This window comes from Stylophora pistillata, chromosome 5 (assembly GCF_964205215.1).
Source record: "Stylophora pistillata chromosome 5, jaStyPist1.2, whole genome shotgun sequence".
Lineage (NCBI taxonomy): Eukaryota > Metazoa > Cnidaria > Anthozoa > Scleractinia > Pocilloporidae > Stylophora > Stylophora pistillata.
The window spans coordinates 29,020,648-29,040,471 of record NC_142523.1 but is presented as its reverse complement, the minus strand read 5'-3'; the positions used below and the strand labels follow the sequence as shown (position 1 = coordinate 29,040,471).

Genomic DNA, 19,824 nt, shown 5'->3' with positions numbered 1-19,824 from the left:
TATTTATTTATTTTTTTTTGTATGCATTTATTCCTCCTAAGAATTTTAACCAAGGGAAAGAATAACTGGTTAACTTTTAACTCCCAGAGGTGATTAATATGCAAGTTCTCCCAATAACATGCAACGTTATTCAGCAAACAGGTAATGAGAATACTCAGTTTATCCGGTTGAAATTCGAGTTTGTCATCTCAATCAAACATCAAATTATTGTATCTACTTCACAAAGAAATATGTAGCACCAAGAGGGAAGAGTGAACAATCAGACCTCGGGAGTTGAAGGTTTAATCTTGCCCAACCTCACCCCTGTCTGCACATTGTCTTTCCCGAGAGTTAGCGCCAACCAACACGTTGTATTCGCACGTTCACCCGATTTTCTTCGTGAAAAGTGATACAAATAATAATAAAAAAAGCGAAGAAAGCATTTTTCCTTAGAACAATACATTTAAAGAAAAAAAAGAAAGGAAGAATACTAACTTCATATATCCATCGTATCCAAAGAAAGAATACTAATAATAATAATAATAATAATAATAATAATAATAAATTAATTGAAATAATTGGAGACACTTTGCAACTCTGAAACAGAAAATGACAGTGGGTGTGCATATACGTATATATTTAAATTACCTTGTAAAACATATCTTTTTTCTCAGCACCTGTCGGTAGAGTGAACTAATAAACATGTACTTTGGTTAATTTGCATTTCAGGCGTTAGAATTTTTATCTTTTTGTTGACCGCTTGATCGCAACTAAACGCGAGCCAAGTACTTATAGCTATCAAAAGACAAAACGATGCAAACTTAAATCGAAAAACAAAGCAGGAAAACAAAGAAAAATAATTAGAAGCTGTTGGAAATGGAAGAATTTCTCTTGTCAGCCGACAATTGAAACAGTCTAATGGCGTTACTAAACGTTACGTCATTTGTCACCAGATGGCTGCAAGCTTCATGGGTCTCTCGCTTGATTGGCTGATTTAAAGGAATGATAATGTCATAATTCTCACTTTTTGATCAACAGAGATAGCGATACATTAAATACCGATGAGCCGTTGTTTTTGAAAACATTAAAACTACATGAGACTTATTCATCTATAGGTTATTATTATTCGTTTTCTAGGGATGGTTTTTGATATTTTACTCCCGAACGTCATTATCGTAATTATTATCGTCATTCTTGCCTTTCCTATCCTAACACATCAATCTTTATCATGCGCGTTACTATCTATTTTAATGGGAAATATTTAGAAATATTTTATGTCAAAGTTAATTTCTCCTTTGAAACGCCTTTAACGCTTCGTGCCTGAGGGTACGTTCACAATCTCTATAATTACCATCAGATACCTCAGTTACTCTCTATGTAAGTTTTTCAGCATGCTGGATTGAATATTATCACGGAGCAAAGTGGTAATAGAATTCCAATTCTATGAAACTGCTTATTCAGAAGTTAACTTAATTCTCCAGATGGTTGCAAGCCCACAAGATTCATGTCCTCTTATTGGCTCGATTCGAACCGAGGTAATCAACATAAATGATAACTGGATTCTGAAATACATCCTTATGCAAAGTAAACAATATAGTCTTCCATTTTGTGGTTTTTTTTTTCCCGGAAAGAATATTTATATTCAGCGACTTTCGACTTTGTTCGTCAAGAATCTACTTATTCTCAGAGAAAGACCCTTGAAAAAGGTACTTTCATTTATATATTTTGGTTTGTATAACTCAGTTACCACCCTGCTGATGAGGTGCCGTGTATAATTTATCGTCGCAGATGATCATCATCTCTATTACTTCGATTCTGAGTAGATTTTGCCCATCGTTTTGCTCCTTTTTTTTTTCCTTTGGTAAATCACTAGTTTAAAACTAACTGTTTTTTAGAGGCATTCTTTAGTATCATACAAGTACTGATTCTAGTTCTGAACATGAAACATCCTCGACAGAAATAATATTAAGCTTTTATTAATAGCCATTTCTCTTTGTATCAAGCATTTGTGGGCCAATATTTTCTTAGAGTACTTTGCTTTCGGATGTTTTTTTTTTTTCAGATCAGTTAGAGTTAAATTAGCGTTTCATCCATGGTCTTCTATAGCTTTAGATCTAAGTGGTCGACTGTGAATGAGTTATATTCGCACGTTCCAGCGTTTCTCGTGTTTTCATCGGCGGGAATGCTTAACTTGTCCGCAAGACAGTCTGCAGATTACAGAGTTTCTTGCCCCCACTCCCCCCCGCGAAAAAACAAACAAACAAAACAAACAAATAAACAAAACAGAAAAACAACAAAAATGATAACAATAAGTCAATAAATTACCATTTAAGTGATAGCAATCCGTTTTAATTATTTTTATTTTTCGTTTCTTCATAGATTGTCATGGATCTTCCGGCTGTTCTTCTGCTCATAGTGGTAGCGGTTCCCTGCACATCTGCAAGTATGTTATCTTTTATTTATTATTTATTATTATTTATTTATCTTTTATTTTATCTTTTATTTATTCTTAGCTACTACTGCCTCGCTGATTAGTAAACAAAGAATATTTGGCTATGGAGTTGTACATCCGAAAGAGATCATGCGACCCGTCCGGCCTTGCCCACATAATTCCATAGGAAACAATAGTCTAAGTTGACTAGTGCAGGCCATAAAAAGCCGTCTGGCCCTGTTTCCCTTGTGTCACTTTGTGGCAAGAACTTAAAGGAAAACAGAAATGATAAAAAGTCGCGTTTTTCCATGAATTTGGTTTTTCATGTTTTTACTCGAAAACTTTTTAGGTTTTAAGGTTTTAAGTACAGAATTTTTCTTTTTGTGTGTGTGCTCGTGTGGCTGTGTGTGCCCGTCTATCGCGTCCTATTTAGCTGAGAGTTTTCAAAACTTAGTGGTGATATGATAAAATGGCTATTGACTGAGTTTGATCGAGCCGGATGGGAGAATACTTGGCTCTCGAACTTGAGCCACAGACCGCGCTGCGCTCGGTACCTACGTCATAACCTCAAGCCAAATAGTTTCCCGCCTGGCCCTCTCACTAGTACAATAAGTACATATTGACTCTTCCTTATTCTCTCTCATTCCAAAGTGCACGCAATTTGTTTTTACATACCTTGCCTTTTCCTATTCAAAACCATCACGTAAACCCTTTTTGCTCTGGTCATTTCGTAAAACACTTCTCTTCCAACGCACGGCCGCCATGTTGGATTCACAGGAAGCATCGCTGACGCCGCGCAGGTTCGTTGTGACCGGAATTGTTGGCGATGGCTGACAATTAAATTATTAATTAAAAAAATTTATTAATAATGTGGGAGAATAAATTATTAAGTCTTCCAGTTGTCATTAGCATTGTCATTATCATTGTTGCATTAACATTGAAAATTTCAAAATGTCAGAGCAGAGAAAAAAGAGTACATCAATAAAATAGAATAAAATATGAATAAAAGAGCGGAGGATAATGAGCTATTGTATAGAATGGAACGAAGGGAAATAAAACAAACCATATTTAGTTTAAATGTTAACTTCAGGCGTCCTTACTGGGAAACTTAATCAATCTTTTAATCGGGTAAACTTTCTGGGAAGCTTTAGATTCATTGCTTCTCACGACAATTACTAGTTCGTAGAATAATGGGGGGAGAGATTAAACTGAAAGTTGCATCATGATCGAAGCACCAAGTTTTGACTTGACAACTAAGGAGTATGTTTAATCAGGAGCCATCACTTGGAGTGTTCGACTGCCCTTTGTTTATGTCACGGTGTTTTCAACGGATAGGTCTATTTTTAGTTTGAATTACCGCGAAATGGGATTACCCACGGAAGCCCTTCGACCAATCACGATTACCGTGTGGTTAATTTAGAACTATTTCACCGGAAAAGATAGTCTAAAAATAAACCGTCCTGTGAAAATGCCGTGACATAGGTTCAGTATGGGAGTTGAACGCTCCAAGTAATGAGCTCGTGGCTTAATTTATTTTGGATTGTTTCCAGTTATGTTTCTTTTCTCCTTTTTGTTCGATGCACAGGCTCGATATTCTTGTCTTTGAATCGAAGTTATTTGCATTATTGTACAGGAAAGTGTGAGAACTATCAGTTTACCTGTGCAAATGGAATTTGTCTCAGTAAATGGTACCGTTGTCGGTACGGAGATGACTGTGGTGATACCTCAGATGAACAACAGTGCCGTAAGTTTTTTTATTACTATGATCATTGTTGTCTGATACTATAGCCTCCCTTTCCTCAGGCCTGATGGCTCACTGTTATTCAAGTCGGACTGTAATAAAAATGTCGGAATACAAACAAATACTGGAAGCTATCTTCCCTTCTTTTTCTTCTCCACTCTTTCTTTCTTTCTCCCTCTCTCTCTCCCTCTCCCCCTACTTTCTCTTCTCTCTCTCTTCCTATCTTTCTTATTTTTGAATAATTAGTTATTTAATGTGTCTATCTATTTATATTTAATCTGCAAAGGGCAATACAACCCATCTCGGCAGATATACCTACCCATCCCATCCCAGGGGAGGACATCCACCACACAGTAATCTCGTGCGTGGGAAATTAACGTCTCTTACCCCTAACCCTGCAGGAGACGGGACCTACGGTTTATTCGTCCTTATCCGAGAAGACTAGAATGTCTATCCATTTCTTGATATTATAGAAAGGTAGCACATTCTCCTCTGTTATTCTAAGACCCTGAGTGTTGGTCCTGCCGGGGCTTGAACCCTCCACCTCCCGCACAACAGTCCGGCGCTCTACCAATTGAGCTAACCAGGAGACGGTTTCTCACGTAAAATATGGACCAAATAGGGAAAACGAAGGCTGCTCCTATCGTTATATCTACTGACTACGTAGGATAATTTCCTTCAGCTATCATTTGAGTTGATGTAATTGTTTTTGTTTGCTTGTTTTAAATTGCAAAGTAGTAAAGCAAGTCCTAGTTATTAAATATGTCTTGATTTTGAGATTGTTTTCTCGCTGTTTTATACTCGAATCATTTACGTGGAAATAATAGCTCGGCGTAAGTATCTTTTTTTTGTCTTTTATACATTTATCTGCTTTATGTGTTCGCTTATTTAAGCATTTCTTTATCTTATGCCATTTATACTTTTCTTTAACTATTTCAGTACAATAATAATCACACTTTGTCAAAGGAAAGCCTAAAAGTTACCTGCTTAGGGCATTTATGTGTATGGGCGTGGAATCTGTTTTCGAACCCTTTTTTTTTCTTTCAAAACAAATTGTGGACCGTCTCTAGCATACCAAACATTTACCAGAGACAATTCGTAATGTTTTTCTTATGTCATTTAGCGTTCAAATTAAGTTCTGAAAACGAGTAAAGTTTGGCGTCTTCCCCATTGCTTGGGATTTATTACTAAACGCAGGGGAGTATAAAAACTACAAGTACAACGGCAAGAGAATTTAAACTCTCTTGACAACGTTTAATGAATGTTGGAAAAAAACAAGGGAAAACCAACTGGGTTTGCTCTTCTCAAAATGGAAAGCATTTAAATACATTTACTTAATTTTCTGACATTGTATAGGAAATAACTCAACACTTTCCTTAACTGTCTGTGCTTTGTTTTTTTTTCAACATGGGGATGCACGACAGTGTAATTGCCGGTGAATTTCCCTTTGCTTTCGTTTTTCCTGTTTTTTTTTTCTTTTTTTTTTTCTTTTGTTTTGTTTTGTTTTTTTTTTGTATGGGCTACGTCTCCGAAATATCAGGAAGTAAGTGTTACTTAAGTTTCTTAAGTTAGATGTTACCACTAGCATGTTACATGACCAAAAAGCCGCTGAACACCAATGGAGGAAAAAGAAAAGATCAAGAGGTGCTACACTTCATTCAGAAATCAAGATCTTAGTGTGTTTCGGCTCGGAAAATAAGTCATGTTTCAAGAATATACAGTGAATCCCATACTTCCATGAATTATTTTGCCTACCCTCCCTTCAGGACTCGTTTAATTTCGCTTTTGCTTTGTTTTGAATAGCGAATGATAGATGAAATTAGGAAAAGAGATTTTGACTAGCTGTGTGTTGTAGCACCTACTCAACTTCATACGTGTTTGAAGTTGAGTAGTACTAAATACTCAACTTCAGCGTGTATTTTTTCGTCTTTATTCTCTGCAAAAGAGATATCAAAACGCTGCCACCTTGGGTATCATTGTCTCGTGCTCATATGTTGATGAGCTCTATCTGGATAATCATCGAGTGATGAATTCAACGAGGTTTGTTTACGAGGAACGTCTTGGATACTTGGTGCTCTTGCACAAGATAAACCGTATATAATTTTATGCTTTAAAGTATTTCAGGACTAAATGACTCGCTTCTTGTTTTATTCATTTTTGGATTAATGCATCGATCAATTCCGTGTCCTAGTGTTGGGGAATTTTAGCCCTGTCTGGTTGGGGTGGGGAATTTACACCGGAAGTTTCATGTCTTTCCACCGGAATACACGTGTTTTACCTTTTAATGTGCAGTTGATTAAAGGTAATAGGTTCAGATCTAGGTTCTAACACTTGGGAATAAAATTGACAGTCAAATCCAGTACTTGGGTGGGACATTTGAACACAATTTTGGTCCTGGGGGCGGGAATGTGAACAAATCGATCTTCAAAGGTTCAAATGCCCATAGGGATTTTGAAGCTTCAAATTAATCGTCGCATAATTCATTTATCGATTTAGTGATCTTTTTTTTCGTGCACTTTCCATAACTTTATTGTAATTTTGTGTTTCTTTATTCATGGGCCGCCTTTGGGAAATAAACCAGCCTGTGAGTGATTTTTGATTAGACTACTGAAGTTAATAATTTACCTGTTGACATTTGTTTCTGCTACACTTTCCTTAATATCCCTATCTACCGCAAACGTGTATGATTAGCATAACAGAGCCGGGATGAGAGGATTAGGATGCCAATTTGACTTTTTAATACCAGTCGTTGTAAGAGAAAAATAAAAGACATATTTCGAAAACAGTTGATGAAAAAGGAAGAAACATGGCCATCAGATTTCAGTCCCAAATGACGATTAATGGAAGCGTGTTAGTATTGCCTATTGTAACTAAGTACTAGTTGAAATGAACAGTATGTTATAACGTTTGATTTCGGCCTATTCCTATCGTTTTCTCTGTTTTCATATCGCCCATGACGGATCAAATACCTGTTGTTACATCAGGCGGTAAGCAAAAGATTAAAACTAATTATTTTAAGGATAAAAATATGAGATTTTTGTTTGTTTGTTTAAGGCTACATCCACACGCAGGCGTCTAGTCGTCATTATGTATCTTTCATTTTCCTAATCAAAAGCAAAATAAATAGGTTCGGGATAGGTTTCTTTATTGAAGCCGAAAGAAGCGTGGAAGAAAGAAAACAGTTCCGAATAAGGAGTCTATTTTCAGATCCTCTGATTCTGCTCTCAAACGTTCCGGACTGCCAGTCACAGAGACTTTACGTTGAGGAAGTTTCATAACTGAGACACGTCCTATACACTGATAGGATGAGCAATAACGTAGAGTCTATGGGCTGGTTTTTTTAAACAGTTTACATGGACATTTATATAAACATTGTTAAGAGGGCTAAAAGCTATTATTAAAAACTAGATCATTGGATAATGCAATTCAAGACTTTTTATTGGCTTAGCCGTTATGGTATATCAACCAATATACCATAATCTACAAATATGGCAAGCGTACGTGTCAGCTTAAAATTCAAAGGGAGGTAAAACTTTAATAAAATTTAATAAAATTTAGTAATTTAATTCAACATTTTTAATAAAACAGTTATTCCACTCGCGTTTGTTGGATATGAGATGATTATAGCCAACTCGGCGCTACGCGCCTCGTTGGCTATCTATCCTCTCATATCCAACGCGTGCTCGTGGAATAATTGTTAAATAGTGGAAGGACATCAATAAACCCTCTTATATGGAGTCCCTGAGACCCACTGCTTGTCCACCGCGGTTTGGGTTAGACTTCCTGTAAATAACCTGTCCTATGAGGCATTGTTAATTATAATTATTTCTCTGACCAACAGTCGTGACAAGACGAAACACGTCTTTTTATAGGGTGGGGATATGTTTTTGATGAGTGGATCATGTTTGTTAGGTGTTTTTTTTTTCCATGATTATGACCATGACAAGGAAATTTCCATGTGTATTCTCGATGTTTTCGTCACTTCCTTCTGACCGGCAAGACTCATTTTTCTGCTGTTCGCAAAAAATGTTGGAGAAATTTGCCCAAAATTTAACTACAGCAGTAATTTCCACATGGAAGACTGGTATTACTATCCTCCTCTGGGAGACTAAGGCTCAAATTAGCTAAGCTAACTTGCCAATACAAATTGAATTGAATACCTCTTGAATTTCAATTATTGAGTAATTGAAGGTGACAAAAATCTAAGTCATGTAGGCAAGTCCGTAACTCGGAATGAGATATAGCAGATTGTCTTCAAGTGACTTAAGCAATGTTAACGTCTATTCTGTTTCATCGGAAATAAGATAGCGTAAACACTGACAAACCTGATGGAAGTAACACATCTCACCGAGAAAAAGTTCGAACCATCAAGAATGTCTCGCGATCTCCTTTCAGCAAAGATTTCTGCAGTTATTGGAAGAAACTGATTTTTCCAGTTTTTCCATGGGAAAAGTACAAATTAGAATTATCTTGTTACGATTGCATTGCTACAGATGTTACCCTTAAACAAACTAGTGAACAACAGACAATCGAAGTAAGAGCACGAATATAAAGCTTCCATTCCAATCACATGTGCAAATAATTCTTTACTAGCCCAAAACGGCAGGGTATTTTTTTTTCAAATTGGATTTATCATCCGCTCATGCTAGCATTTAGCATAGTTAATAGCCTAACAAGAGCAAATAAAGTGAAAATCTGGCAATTGCCGTCAGCGTCCTATACACAGCCAAACCCACCGTAAGCAAGCTTGTCGTAAACGATCACCCGCGAAGAGTGACTGGGTGACCGCTTGATGCAGGTGCCATAGAATTTGGGTAAAGTGAACCCTTAATAAAGTGTGACCTCTTAGTACCGTGCCGCCTAAAACAGGTTCGATTGTATTCAGCAAAAATACCTTTGTTAACAAATCCGCTTTACAAGTTCGAAATATCTCCGATCTCTGACAAACAACTTTGACCCGCAAAGAACAAGTTGAAAGACATGTATCAACCATTTGCATATAAATATCATCCTATGTTACCTTTGATCATTGTTCATTAATCCTCAAAGCATCCGGTCTTATAATTTGATAATAGTAAGAAATTTTCAGTCATCAGATACAAATCCTTAGCCCATGCGATTAATCCAGCCTCACTAATTCATACTTATCATTAGTGCATTACTCTTTCCTCAATATAACTAACTTTATTTTCTTACTTTCTCCCCTGGTTACTGCTCATTACAGCATGTAAGTATTAGTTTAATCATACATCCGAATTGTGAAATGTTTCATTATAAATTTTTTTTTTTATAATTTTTGAGCCACTAAAATCTATCGATTTATGTTTTTAATGTCTTTCCCACTCTTTTCATTTTTTCTGTCATCAACTTACCTGACCCTCTAACAACAAGGCGTTAAGTAACCATTAGACTAAGTTTTCTATTGACCCTCTAATGTATTATTGATTTGATCATTTTACCGCAAAAATAACTTAACCAAGACAATGTCATTCATAATTTTATTTTTATTTAATTGATTTGATTCAATCTAACGTTTATAGATTAGGTTATTACCAAAATTTAGCACAATTTAGAAGGTGTAAGATGTAAGCGATCTTTCGTTAAAAGATGAAAGTGTTGTAGCTAAAGTACGGGTTGTTTTTATTCGGATAATGTGAGCACAAAGCGTGGATGTGAGATTTAATGATGCATTGGTGAACAGCGTAACTAAAGTACGGGTTGTTTTTATTCGGATAATGTGAGCACAAAGCGTGCATGTGAGATTTAATCATACATTGGTGAACAGCGTAACTTCAAGATGGATTCTGATAAGAAGGGAAAGAGTATGTAAAATGTGCTTATTGACTGGGTGGGAGGGTCCGACGGGAAAAATATTTGTCTCGAGGTCTTACTCGTGCAGACAGCATGACCTCGAGCAGAAAGCCAAATATTATCCCGTCCGGTCCTACCAAAGTTAGTCAATAAGCTTTTTATCATATGACTACTAGGTGTTGAAGATTTCAACTTTTGTCGCCATAGGTAGGATGTACTTGTATGCAAAAGAAGGGCGCGCACTGCACAGCTAGTAAAAGCATTCTACATTAAAAATATTCCTCTTTATTTCCTCTTTATTTCCCCAGTATCTTTCGGGTTCTTCCTTCCTAAAATTGGGGTGTTTAAAAATGGCTTATTGGGCTTTTGAGCTCTGTGAATATACGAAGAGTCTCCCGGCTCAAGGAAAATTTGTGGGCTAGCATATTCGAGCTTTTACGGGCGATTTAATTGAGAAAATCTCTGCGGAATACATATCGAACTACGCAGTTGCGAATCTTCACAAGTTTGTTCCCACGACAAAAGAATTGTAACACCTAGTCGAAGCAGATTTTAAGAGTTTGTATGAGAAAATGGAGTCAGAGTTATGAGTTTACTCTTACACCTTGGGAAAAGGTAGGCTTGAATTTAAGTATTTCTTTTTCGTAGCGATGGAAGCTTTAACCGATGCAGGCTGCATTTCCAAGTACGCAGCGAAAGAATATTCCATTCTCAGACAGCTATTTTGAAAAAAAATCTTTTCCCATACATTTACTTATACTCTTTCGGCGCCAATTTGCTTGTAACACGAGAACCGCCTCCGCCCTATTGTCCCAAATTTCTGGCAATATTCAGTTTCAACTTTCAAACAGCTCAAAGGTCTTTTAGATCCTTCCACTTCTGCCGCTTGCCACCGGCAGTTCTAAATCTTTAAGACGAATTTTGAGAATGGTAGTCTACAGGTTTCAAAATACATTCATCTCTGTTGCGTCATGTTCAGTGGACAAAGCTATTCGAGAAACCTTTTGATCCTTTAATTTCAAACGAGCCCACTGCATGTTATGCCGGATAAGCAAAGGAAACACTTAATGTATCACAAGTGTCACTCAATCGTCAAATTACTTTCGGGAAGCTGATCGAATAATATTGTTCGAGATAGCTTAAAAACTACAGTAACAATAAGAAACAATAAGCTACATTTTACATAGTTTTTTTTTTTTTATTTATTTACTTCACTGAAGAGTTGTTTCATCCTGTTAGAAACAAAAAAAAAAAAAAAAAAAAAAGGGAAACGGCCCTTAAACCAGTTTCCACTTTTTTTTACGAATTCCGACATGTTATTAAGTATAAAGAATCTTCCTCCATAGCTATCCTAGATCAATGTGGAGGTTACTTATTAATACCTATAATAATTAACAACAGTTGACTGACTAATTGTTGTTTCCTTTCTTTCATTTTACCTGATGCTCAAAAGACGGTAGGTATCTATTTATTTTGCTACGTATGTTTATCCATTCCTTGATCGTGTTGTTTGAGATCAATGCACTCGTATTTCAAATAAGCCTTTGGTTGTATTTGCATAGACTGCATTTACTTTCGAGTGGCTGAATAATATTGATCGAGATAGCCTGGAAGTTACGCGAACAACAAGGGTTGTTCCATTTTGTTATAAAACCCGATTCCTGTTTTTTTTAAAACGACTTGTAACATTTTTCTAAACTATGCGAGCGTCTGATTATAACACCCTTCGCTATTCTCTATTTGCAAACACTATGTGCGTAATTCACCGAGTCGAAATATGGCGTCCGATTTGAATGACCATTGTTTTCGACTTACTACCCTCGTCTTGACGTGGAAACACAAAGGGATTACTACATGTGTGAGAGGCTAGTCAGTCGAGAACACTGGCAATTCAAATTGGACGCCATATTTCGTAATTCTCCAATGAGTCAAGTTATTATCATTGTTAATCAAAATACTTTCGCTCTACTTCACTTATTCAGAGAAAGACCGAGGAGATCTGATTATAATCCATAACCAAAATAAAGAGAATGCAAGTATATATTCTCTGGTTAAGATTAAAAGCTCAAAGCTTAATTTTGATGCGAAACAGTCGAAGAAATATCCTTCTATTAACCGTCAACTGTGAACGTCTGAGTCCTTCATAATCTACCGTCAACCGTTTAAAGTCAGTTCAAATAACCGTCAAACGTCAAAAATGCCCCAACACTCCCCCTCCATTAACACCGTTTTTTAATTAAAGATACCAAGAGATTTTCCAGTTTACAACGTCTTGTAGATAATTAAAACCCCTCTTTAACAAGAAAACACCAACTTTCTTGGATTATAACATAATGAACAAATAGTACGCATAATTGCATTTTTAAAATAAAACATAGTTCAGGGGGAAAATAAGCTCTAGTGAATCCAGTGACGGATTCAGAGGGAAGATCCGGGCCCACCCCTCATCTCCCTCCAAATACAAATACACAGCACAAAAAGTTTTGCAATGACAAGATCGCCTAACTGGCTGATTTTTTTTTTCAATTTGTTTGCCTTTTCTCCCTTCTGTTCAGTGTTTATCCGTGAGCGAAGAAGAGTGGAGGAGGTTGTGCGTTGGTCGACATATAAATTTGGACCCCTCTCCGTATTAAACTTTCTACAATGCAACCATGGAATCTATATAAGTATGGACCTATTGAATCAAAGGAATCTTACGCGTGAAGCATTTAGCGGCGACTGTCCGGTTTCCAGGCCTTCCATTCGGTGAACTCAGAAGAGCTCTCCACACGGCTCCGAAGGCCCCTCCACACGGCTCATCTCAATCTCCCATTCATTTACCTCCACATTCAATGGCTCCATCTGAATTGTCCGCTCTTTGAATTGCCTGCTCTTGATCAGGACTGAAAATTGGAAATGTTACATACTTTTGGAGTTAAAACAAAGAACGGTGATAAAAAAAATTATTTGCTTTTGAAAAGCAAAAAAAAATATTAATTTGCTAGTATGATTTTATTGATTGCTCCGACTTTTACCTAGATAATTGCCCTTGCGGATGATGAGGAGACAAAGTTATCGCTAAACTAGGGACCTGAACTATCACAAAACACGCTTGTAACTATTTATTATGCAAGTACACTCCTCAGATCGGATTGAGAAAAAAAAACTACCACGTTGTTTGTTAAAATGAATTACGGAGACTTTTTCGGTTGGTTTCAAAACCGGAAAATTATACTTTAAATTCAAATTTTAAAAACATTAAAATTTTGGGATACAAACAGGTAGAATTCAAAGAGACTTGTAAGACAAGAAAGAAACAAAATTAACAAACGAACGAGTTAGGTTGATTCTATCAGTAATTCATGAATGTTAAATATGCCGGCATAATTATTATCATAATAAAACTAAAATGATATTATCTTTGTTACGGTCATCATGTAAGGTCGTAAGTCACGAGGGGGGTCAGAAATAAATTTAAATTTTTTGGACAAACTGAAAACAATGCTTCACAAAAAAACGAAAAAGAAATAGTGATGTTGGTGACTAACAAATATGGAGATAGCATGGAAAAGATTAAAGCATGTGTAAAAATTTGATGAACAAAAGGTAATGAAGTTTACTTACAGAGCCATAGCTGCAATTTAAATCGAAAAAATTTAATAGAGGAGACAAAGAAGGAAAAACTCTGTATCAATGTATTTAATCAAGTATTCTTAGAGAATTGCTAAACAATGGCAGCATGATTTCAATGTGCACCAAATATCAGCTGAATTGACAAATGTTCTCAAAATACCGACATTAATCACGACAATAGAGATAATGATGACAATAATAACAATGTTAATAATAATACTGCAAAAATTATTCTTATTATTACAATAATAATTAACAAATTGTAGTTTTCGCTTAGTCGTTTCATTGTTTTTTCGACTTCAAAGGGTGAGATTGAGGAAACAGTTAAAGAGTGGGGTGACATAAACAAAAAGAAAATATATGTAAGCATTAGCTAGCTTCTGTTACTCTAATCAAAGGTGGCTAAAATAAAACAAAACAACTGAGCTTCACCTGTCCTTCGACGCTTGCAGAAAAAGCAGGCAATCAGCGAAACGACTATCACCACCGCCACTAATCCACCAATGTAATACCACAAAGAATTAGAACCTTGAATGGCTCTTGGAACTTGCTCGGCTAATTGTGTCAAATAAATGTGGTCATTAGATCAATCTCAACGATAGTGCCTGTAATAATAGTCATGTTACAGTCCAGAATGGCCTTGGGCATCCCTGTTGTACATTATTTTAACCCGTGATTGACGCCTGTTCTTAAAAGCGAAATCAGTACTTTTTCTTTGTGTAGATTTCTAGCCAGATCCAGGGTTATTTTCCTGTGACCCTCCACGTGAATAAGTGTAGTGTGTAGCTATATACATGTATAAGGTTCTGCTACTGTTTCTAATCCCTTTTTAATTAAAAGATTTATATTTTCCAAGAAAAAAAAAACCGATAGCAAACCTTGGGGAGAACGTAAGAACAGAAGTTTTCTCCAATAAGAATGATCAGGTTACTTGATTACTGAAGTGTTATGTGCTTCCTTAGACACAACAGTTATGACAGTTATGACAGTTATGTTCACAAAGGAGCGGGCCACAAACCCAAGCTTGTTACGTCCTTCACTAGAATACTCACCACCGTCCTCTTCCAAAACCTCACTGACAGAAAGTTCACTCTTTGTCTCATCCAAATGTGTATTAATTTCTTTCCAACTTCAGTAATGAATAATTATGTAGTAAAAATGTATCATGAGATCATTATTCCTTAGTCATTGGTATATGTAAAGGATATGGATGAGAAGTGGAAGTGTCCTTTTATTCCGGCTTAAACTACAAAAAATAACACTTTCTTGAGTTAAAAGTTCAATGCATGACAGACTACAGTATGAAAATTTACCGGTAACATCGATCCAGATGGAGGCGTTAGCTTTGCCATAATCATTTTGAGCAGTGCATTCATAATTGCCTTTATCTTTAAAGGTCGCACGTCTAATGACCAAGGTGCTGTTGGTACTAAGAAGCACTCCATCCTTAGTCCAGTTGACATGTACTTCTGGATCACCACTCCAGTTACACTTCGTACTAAACGCCGAGTGAAGCTCAATGTTAACATTCTTGAACTCAAGCTTTATACGGGGTGGAACTGCAAAGCGAATGGAGAATAGAGAGATTACAAATATGATAATTACAGATTCAAAGCCCCCATCTCAATGTATGTACAAACCAAATGCAAATGCAGGACTGATTTGAAGTATATAATTTAGATATATGAACAAAGTTGAAATGGTAACTTGGCCACCGTAACGATTACAAAAGCTTTTGTAATCGTTACGGTGGCCAATTTACCATTTCAACTTTGTTGAGATATCTAAATTATTTCGTTACCCCCACCGACGCAGCCCCAAACAGTTTCTTTCGAAACTATCAGCCTTTATTCATTTGTGATTTGAAGTATAACTATGAGATTAACAAACTCACCCTTAACAGAAATGTTAACGTGTTTGGTATCGTTGCCTGCGTCATTCTCTGCTCTACAAGTGTACTGCCCTTCGTCGCTCTTTTTTATTTTAGGGAAAAGGAGAGACCAACTCTCTCGCAGCAAAGTTTTACACTTGAACCAGGTTATCTCAGGCTCCGGCCAACCAGCCACAATTTCACACGTCAAGTTCACACTGTTTCCCTCTATGATGAGATTGCTTGCTCCAGATATATTCACTTTTGGTCGAGCTGGGAGGAAAAAAAACGGAAACAAATAGAAAAACAGAAAACGGTGACATTACTAAGCACATAGCATTACTCTATTCTTATATTAACATTTCTCATTGAGATTTCTGGCCTTTTTTGTGCAAATTTTATCTTCACTCTCACAGACCACCTTGGACCGAGTCAGGAGTTACAATGCAAAGAAAATATAAATTGGTTAAACCCCTCTTTTGGGTACAGACCTACATGTTTTCATAGTTGCTTGTTGTATTGATTTTCGCATCCATTTCATGTCAAGAATTCCATTCCCTTTTCTCAGTTGCTAAGACTTCGTCGTTTATTTAGTGACGACTCCGAAATTTTTCCACAATTTTAGAAAATTCAGAGGCAACGTGCCACTTTTTCGAAAAACGTGGTTACCCTGTTTCTGTCCTTCAAGCAGGTCACCACCGTGCCCAAATTAATGATCAACAATCAGCACTACTACCGTCACAGGAGGAAAATTCCGACCGCATTTCATTCACCCGCGCAACCACTCAGTTAAAACCATTCTTCTAAAATAATTATAAATGACCTCAAAATGATCCAATTATATTGAGATCATTTAACAAAGTGCGGTATGTACGACAGGGGCACAGTCTATATTTCGACATTTCACTATCATTACTTTGAATGCTCAAGCTAATCTTTGGCTGTAGTAGTCTCATTTATTTGGTAAGGAACGATGTTATAGAGTTTGCATATAATTCATCGAAGTATATCGAGTTTGAAAAACCTCAGTAATTTAGACTAAGCGTATTCACGGAAAAGCCGAAAACTCTGCTTTTGATTCAATTATTTTGCTAAACTCTGCTTTACACCCGTAACGGATAACTTACCTGATAGAAATGTAGTCCAGTTACTGTCCAACTACTGATTTCGTTTTCGGAGATAACGCAAAAGCTCAGTCTTAGAAATATTCGGTCAAACGCGATGACTTGTAACTGTAATGCGTGACGGCGTGACGCTTCTTAAAGAAGCTCAAAATTCCAATACGGAACTACGGAAACACTGTGAAATGAAATTTTTGCAAATCGCAAAATATTACGACTAATTATATGTGTCGTTATTACAACTTCTACCAAGAAGCTGTTAGATGAAGTAGGTAAAAACTAAAGAATTTTTATTTTGATTGGGAAGGGGAGACGGGAGTGGGCTTGGCTATCTAACATTTGGAAGCGAGTTTAAGAAGACGAAATGCCGTTAACACCTTAAACAGCGCGCGATTTGCATTTAGCCAACATGGAATACTGAACTGGCGGGCTCAAAAATTTTGAATAGAATACATTTTTCTTTAAATGACAGATACGTCTGTGGTGTGTTGAGGAGGGGTTTATGACCACAGTCCATAAAAGCCGCATTTCCCAAGTGTTTCGTTCTGAACGCTGGGGCTAATGTCTTAGTTTCAGGCGATTGCTCATCGCTTACTCTCAGTATCATCCATATACTATTAGTCTCTAGGAGACAGAGTCAGCTGTGGCACTGTAGTATAAACTCCAAAAATGCTTTGTCCTACGTTCACTACCAAAAGAAAGAAGTATCTTAAGAGACGTAAAAAGACTAATGCCAGAGCAGAGTAGAAGAGTTTTCAGTTTTTTTTTTTAAGAAATGTGTCAGCTAATATCACTGGTGGGTACTTCAGAGATTAAGACTGATGGCACCTACATTTGACTTGTAAACCATGACTTGGCAAATGTCGGCAACTTGGCTCGTTCCATCATCTCACATAGGTTGTAGTTGTCGAAGTTAATGGGATGGGCAGTTTGGATGTTATCTCCTCTAAGGCCGCTGAAATTCCCCTGCTTCTCGTTGAATCGCGCTCTTGACGATTTGCTTGCCTTTAGTGCCCATCGCATTGGTTGGACAAAGCTGTACATGGTTACGCCGTTAGACTGGAGGAGCAGTTTGAAAGTGATCCAAAGCTACAACATTGGCACACTAGAAACAAAACGACAGCACATCTGCCTTTACTCCTAATGCTTGACAGAATTTGCCTAAACTTTGAAATCCCCACCAGTGATATTAAGGGACTTAAAAAAGCCCCGTACCCGAGCCGAGTTGAGGAGTTTTTGAGGAAATGTAGGTGTCATCAGTCTAAATCTTTAAAGTACCCACCAGTGATATTAGCAGCTGCATTTCTTCAACTCTGCTCTGGTCTTGGTCTTTCTACGTCCCTTAATATACTTCTTTCTTTTGGTAGTGAACAAAGCATTTTTGGAGTTTATATTACAGTGCCACAGCTGAGTCTGTCTCCTAAACACTAATAATATACGGATGATACTGAGAGTAAGCGATAAGCAATCGCCTGAAAATGGGACTTCCATCCCAGCGTTCAGAACGAAACACTTGAGGAATATTTTCAATTCTTTCCATGGAGTGTGGTCATAAACCCCTCCTCAACACACCACAGACGTACCTGTCATTTAAAGAAAAATATGTTCCAGTCACATCTTTGAGCCCTCCAGTTCAGTTTTCATTGTTGACTAAATGCAACTCTTGTGCTGTTTAGGTTGCTAAAGGCGTTTCTTGTTATTAAACTCGCTTCCAAAATGTCAGATAGCCAAGCCCACTCCTGTCTCCCCTTCCCAATCAAAGTAAAAGTTCCTTAGTTTTTACCTACTTCGTCTAACAGCTGCCTGGTAGAAGTTGTAATGACGACACATATAATAAGTCGCAGTATTTTGTGATTTACAAAGATTTCGTTTCACAGTTTTTCCAAAGTTACGTGTTCCAACCTTGATCTTCTTTAAAAAGGGTCACGCCGTCACGTTCTTTTTTTTGAAACTGAGCTTTTGCGTTAATCTCCGAAAATGAAATCATTGGTTGGACAGTAACTGGGCTACACTTCTATCAGGTAAGTTATCCATTACGGGTGTAAAGCACGGTTGAGCGAAATAATTTTTAATCAAAAGCAGAGTTTTCGGCTTTTCCGTAAATACGCTTAGTCTATCAACACCAGGCAATATGCTAATTAGTATAAATTCTCACGAAAATATTTAGATTTTGATGGCGTTTTATAAGGCGCTCTCGAAAAAAGCCGAACCAATCATTGCATTTCTTGGAAGAAGAGCACTTGGGTACTCAATAACCATAAGATAAACCCGATTGGGGAATGGCCACATATCGAAATTTCGGTTTGTAACTACAATTGAACTGCACAGGGTCAATATCGTTCTGTAATTCCATCCACGTCGAGTAGTTTTTGAAGTATTGCGCTGCCTCTTTAGTCGATACTAGTTTCTCGTCCTCGCCCTCATCTTCCTCATCGCTACATGCACTTTCGCTTTCCGTAAAATCTCCGACAACGGTGACTAAAATCTCTTCATCAAGCATTTGCGATGAATTCGGGAGCTCGTTTTCCAGCTGATTAAGCTAGACTTTCACATCGCGAGCATTAGGCATTTCGTCATTGTCAAGTTGTTGTACTTGTTCCAACATTTCGACCATGTACTCAGCAATATTACCCTCTCTGAATTCGGGCTGTGAATTTGACTCGATGTTGTCCGAATTTTGAAAAGCGCACAGGATAATACGCTGTTTCAACAGTCTTTTAAAAGGATTATCGGGCTTTTTGCGACTTTGAGTTTTCACGATCACAACTAATTAATATTCATGAGAAAATTTGGACCAGAGGAAAGAATCCGGATAATCGAATAGTCCAGATAATCGAGGTCCGGATAATCGAGGTCCCGATAATCGAGGTCCGGTAATCGAGGTCCGGATAATCGTGGTTCGACTGTAGACGGTAAATCTGTGTTTACTCAGGCTATTGTCAAATTTCAATTTTTAGGTAACTATTTACGAGTTTTCAATGGTTTCGAGTCTTATTTTTCAAAGTACCTTGGAATTTCGGAAATATTTGAGAAAATCGATTTCGCACTCTACACGGCCAAAATTAGCTGTATAAATTAGCCAAAATAAACTTTCGCAAGAATATCCTCGCGTCTTTGGTGGAATACATAGCATCGAGAATTGTGTTTTTCGTCTGGGGTACAGTATAACCTACAACCAAAAAACAGGCATCGATAAAGTGCTTAATACTTCTAATTTTGACATGGATTATTAATTTTCGATGCTATGTATTCCACCAAA

General features: G+C 37.1%; 2 protein-coding genes and 1 pseudogene across 3 annotated transcripts in view; 2 read left to right on the top strand and 1 right to left on the bottom strand.

Annotated features, from left to right (window-relative positions):
• The window catches only part of LOC148731283 (vascular endothelial growth factor receptor 1-like), a 443,086-nt pseudogene that overhangs the window by 107,596 nt on the left and 315,666 nt on the right, over positions 1 to 19,824 (top strand). The window lies entirely within an intron of this gene.
• On the top strand, positions 1,578 to 7,182 carry LOC111318980 (complement component C8 beta chain-like). The gene is made up of 3 exons (XM_088760430.1): positions 1,578 to 1,685; positions 2,359 to 2,422; positions 4,044 to 7,182. Exons 2-3 carry the CDS (start codon positions 2,365 to 2,367, stop codon positions 4,196 to 4,198), a joined length of 213 nt encoding a protein of 70 aa, XP_088616556.1. The 5' UTR covers positions 1,578 to 1,685; positions 2,359 to 2,364; the 3' UTR covers positions 4,199 to 7,182.
• LOC148731298 (neurotrimin-like) overlaps positions 12,178 to 19,824 on the bottom strand; it is a 32,463-nt gene continuing 24,816 nt past the window's right edge. The window contains exons 4-7 of the mRNA XM_088760313.1: positions 15,469 to 15,717; positions 14,888 to 15,133; positions 14,007 to 14,129; positions 12,178 to 12,844 (exon numbers count right to left, since the gene is read on the bottom strand). Coding sequence (XP_088616439.1) covers positions 12,714 to 12,844; positions 14,007 to 14,129; positions 14,888 to 15,133; positions 15,469 to 15,717 — 749 coding nt within the window. The 3' untranslated portion in view covers positions 12,178 to 12,713. The remainder of the gene's footprint in view (positions 12,845 to 14,006; positions 14,130 to 14,887; positions 15,134 to 15,468; positions 15,718 to 19,824) is intronic.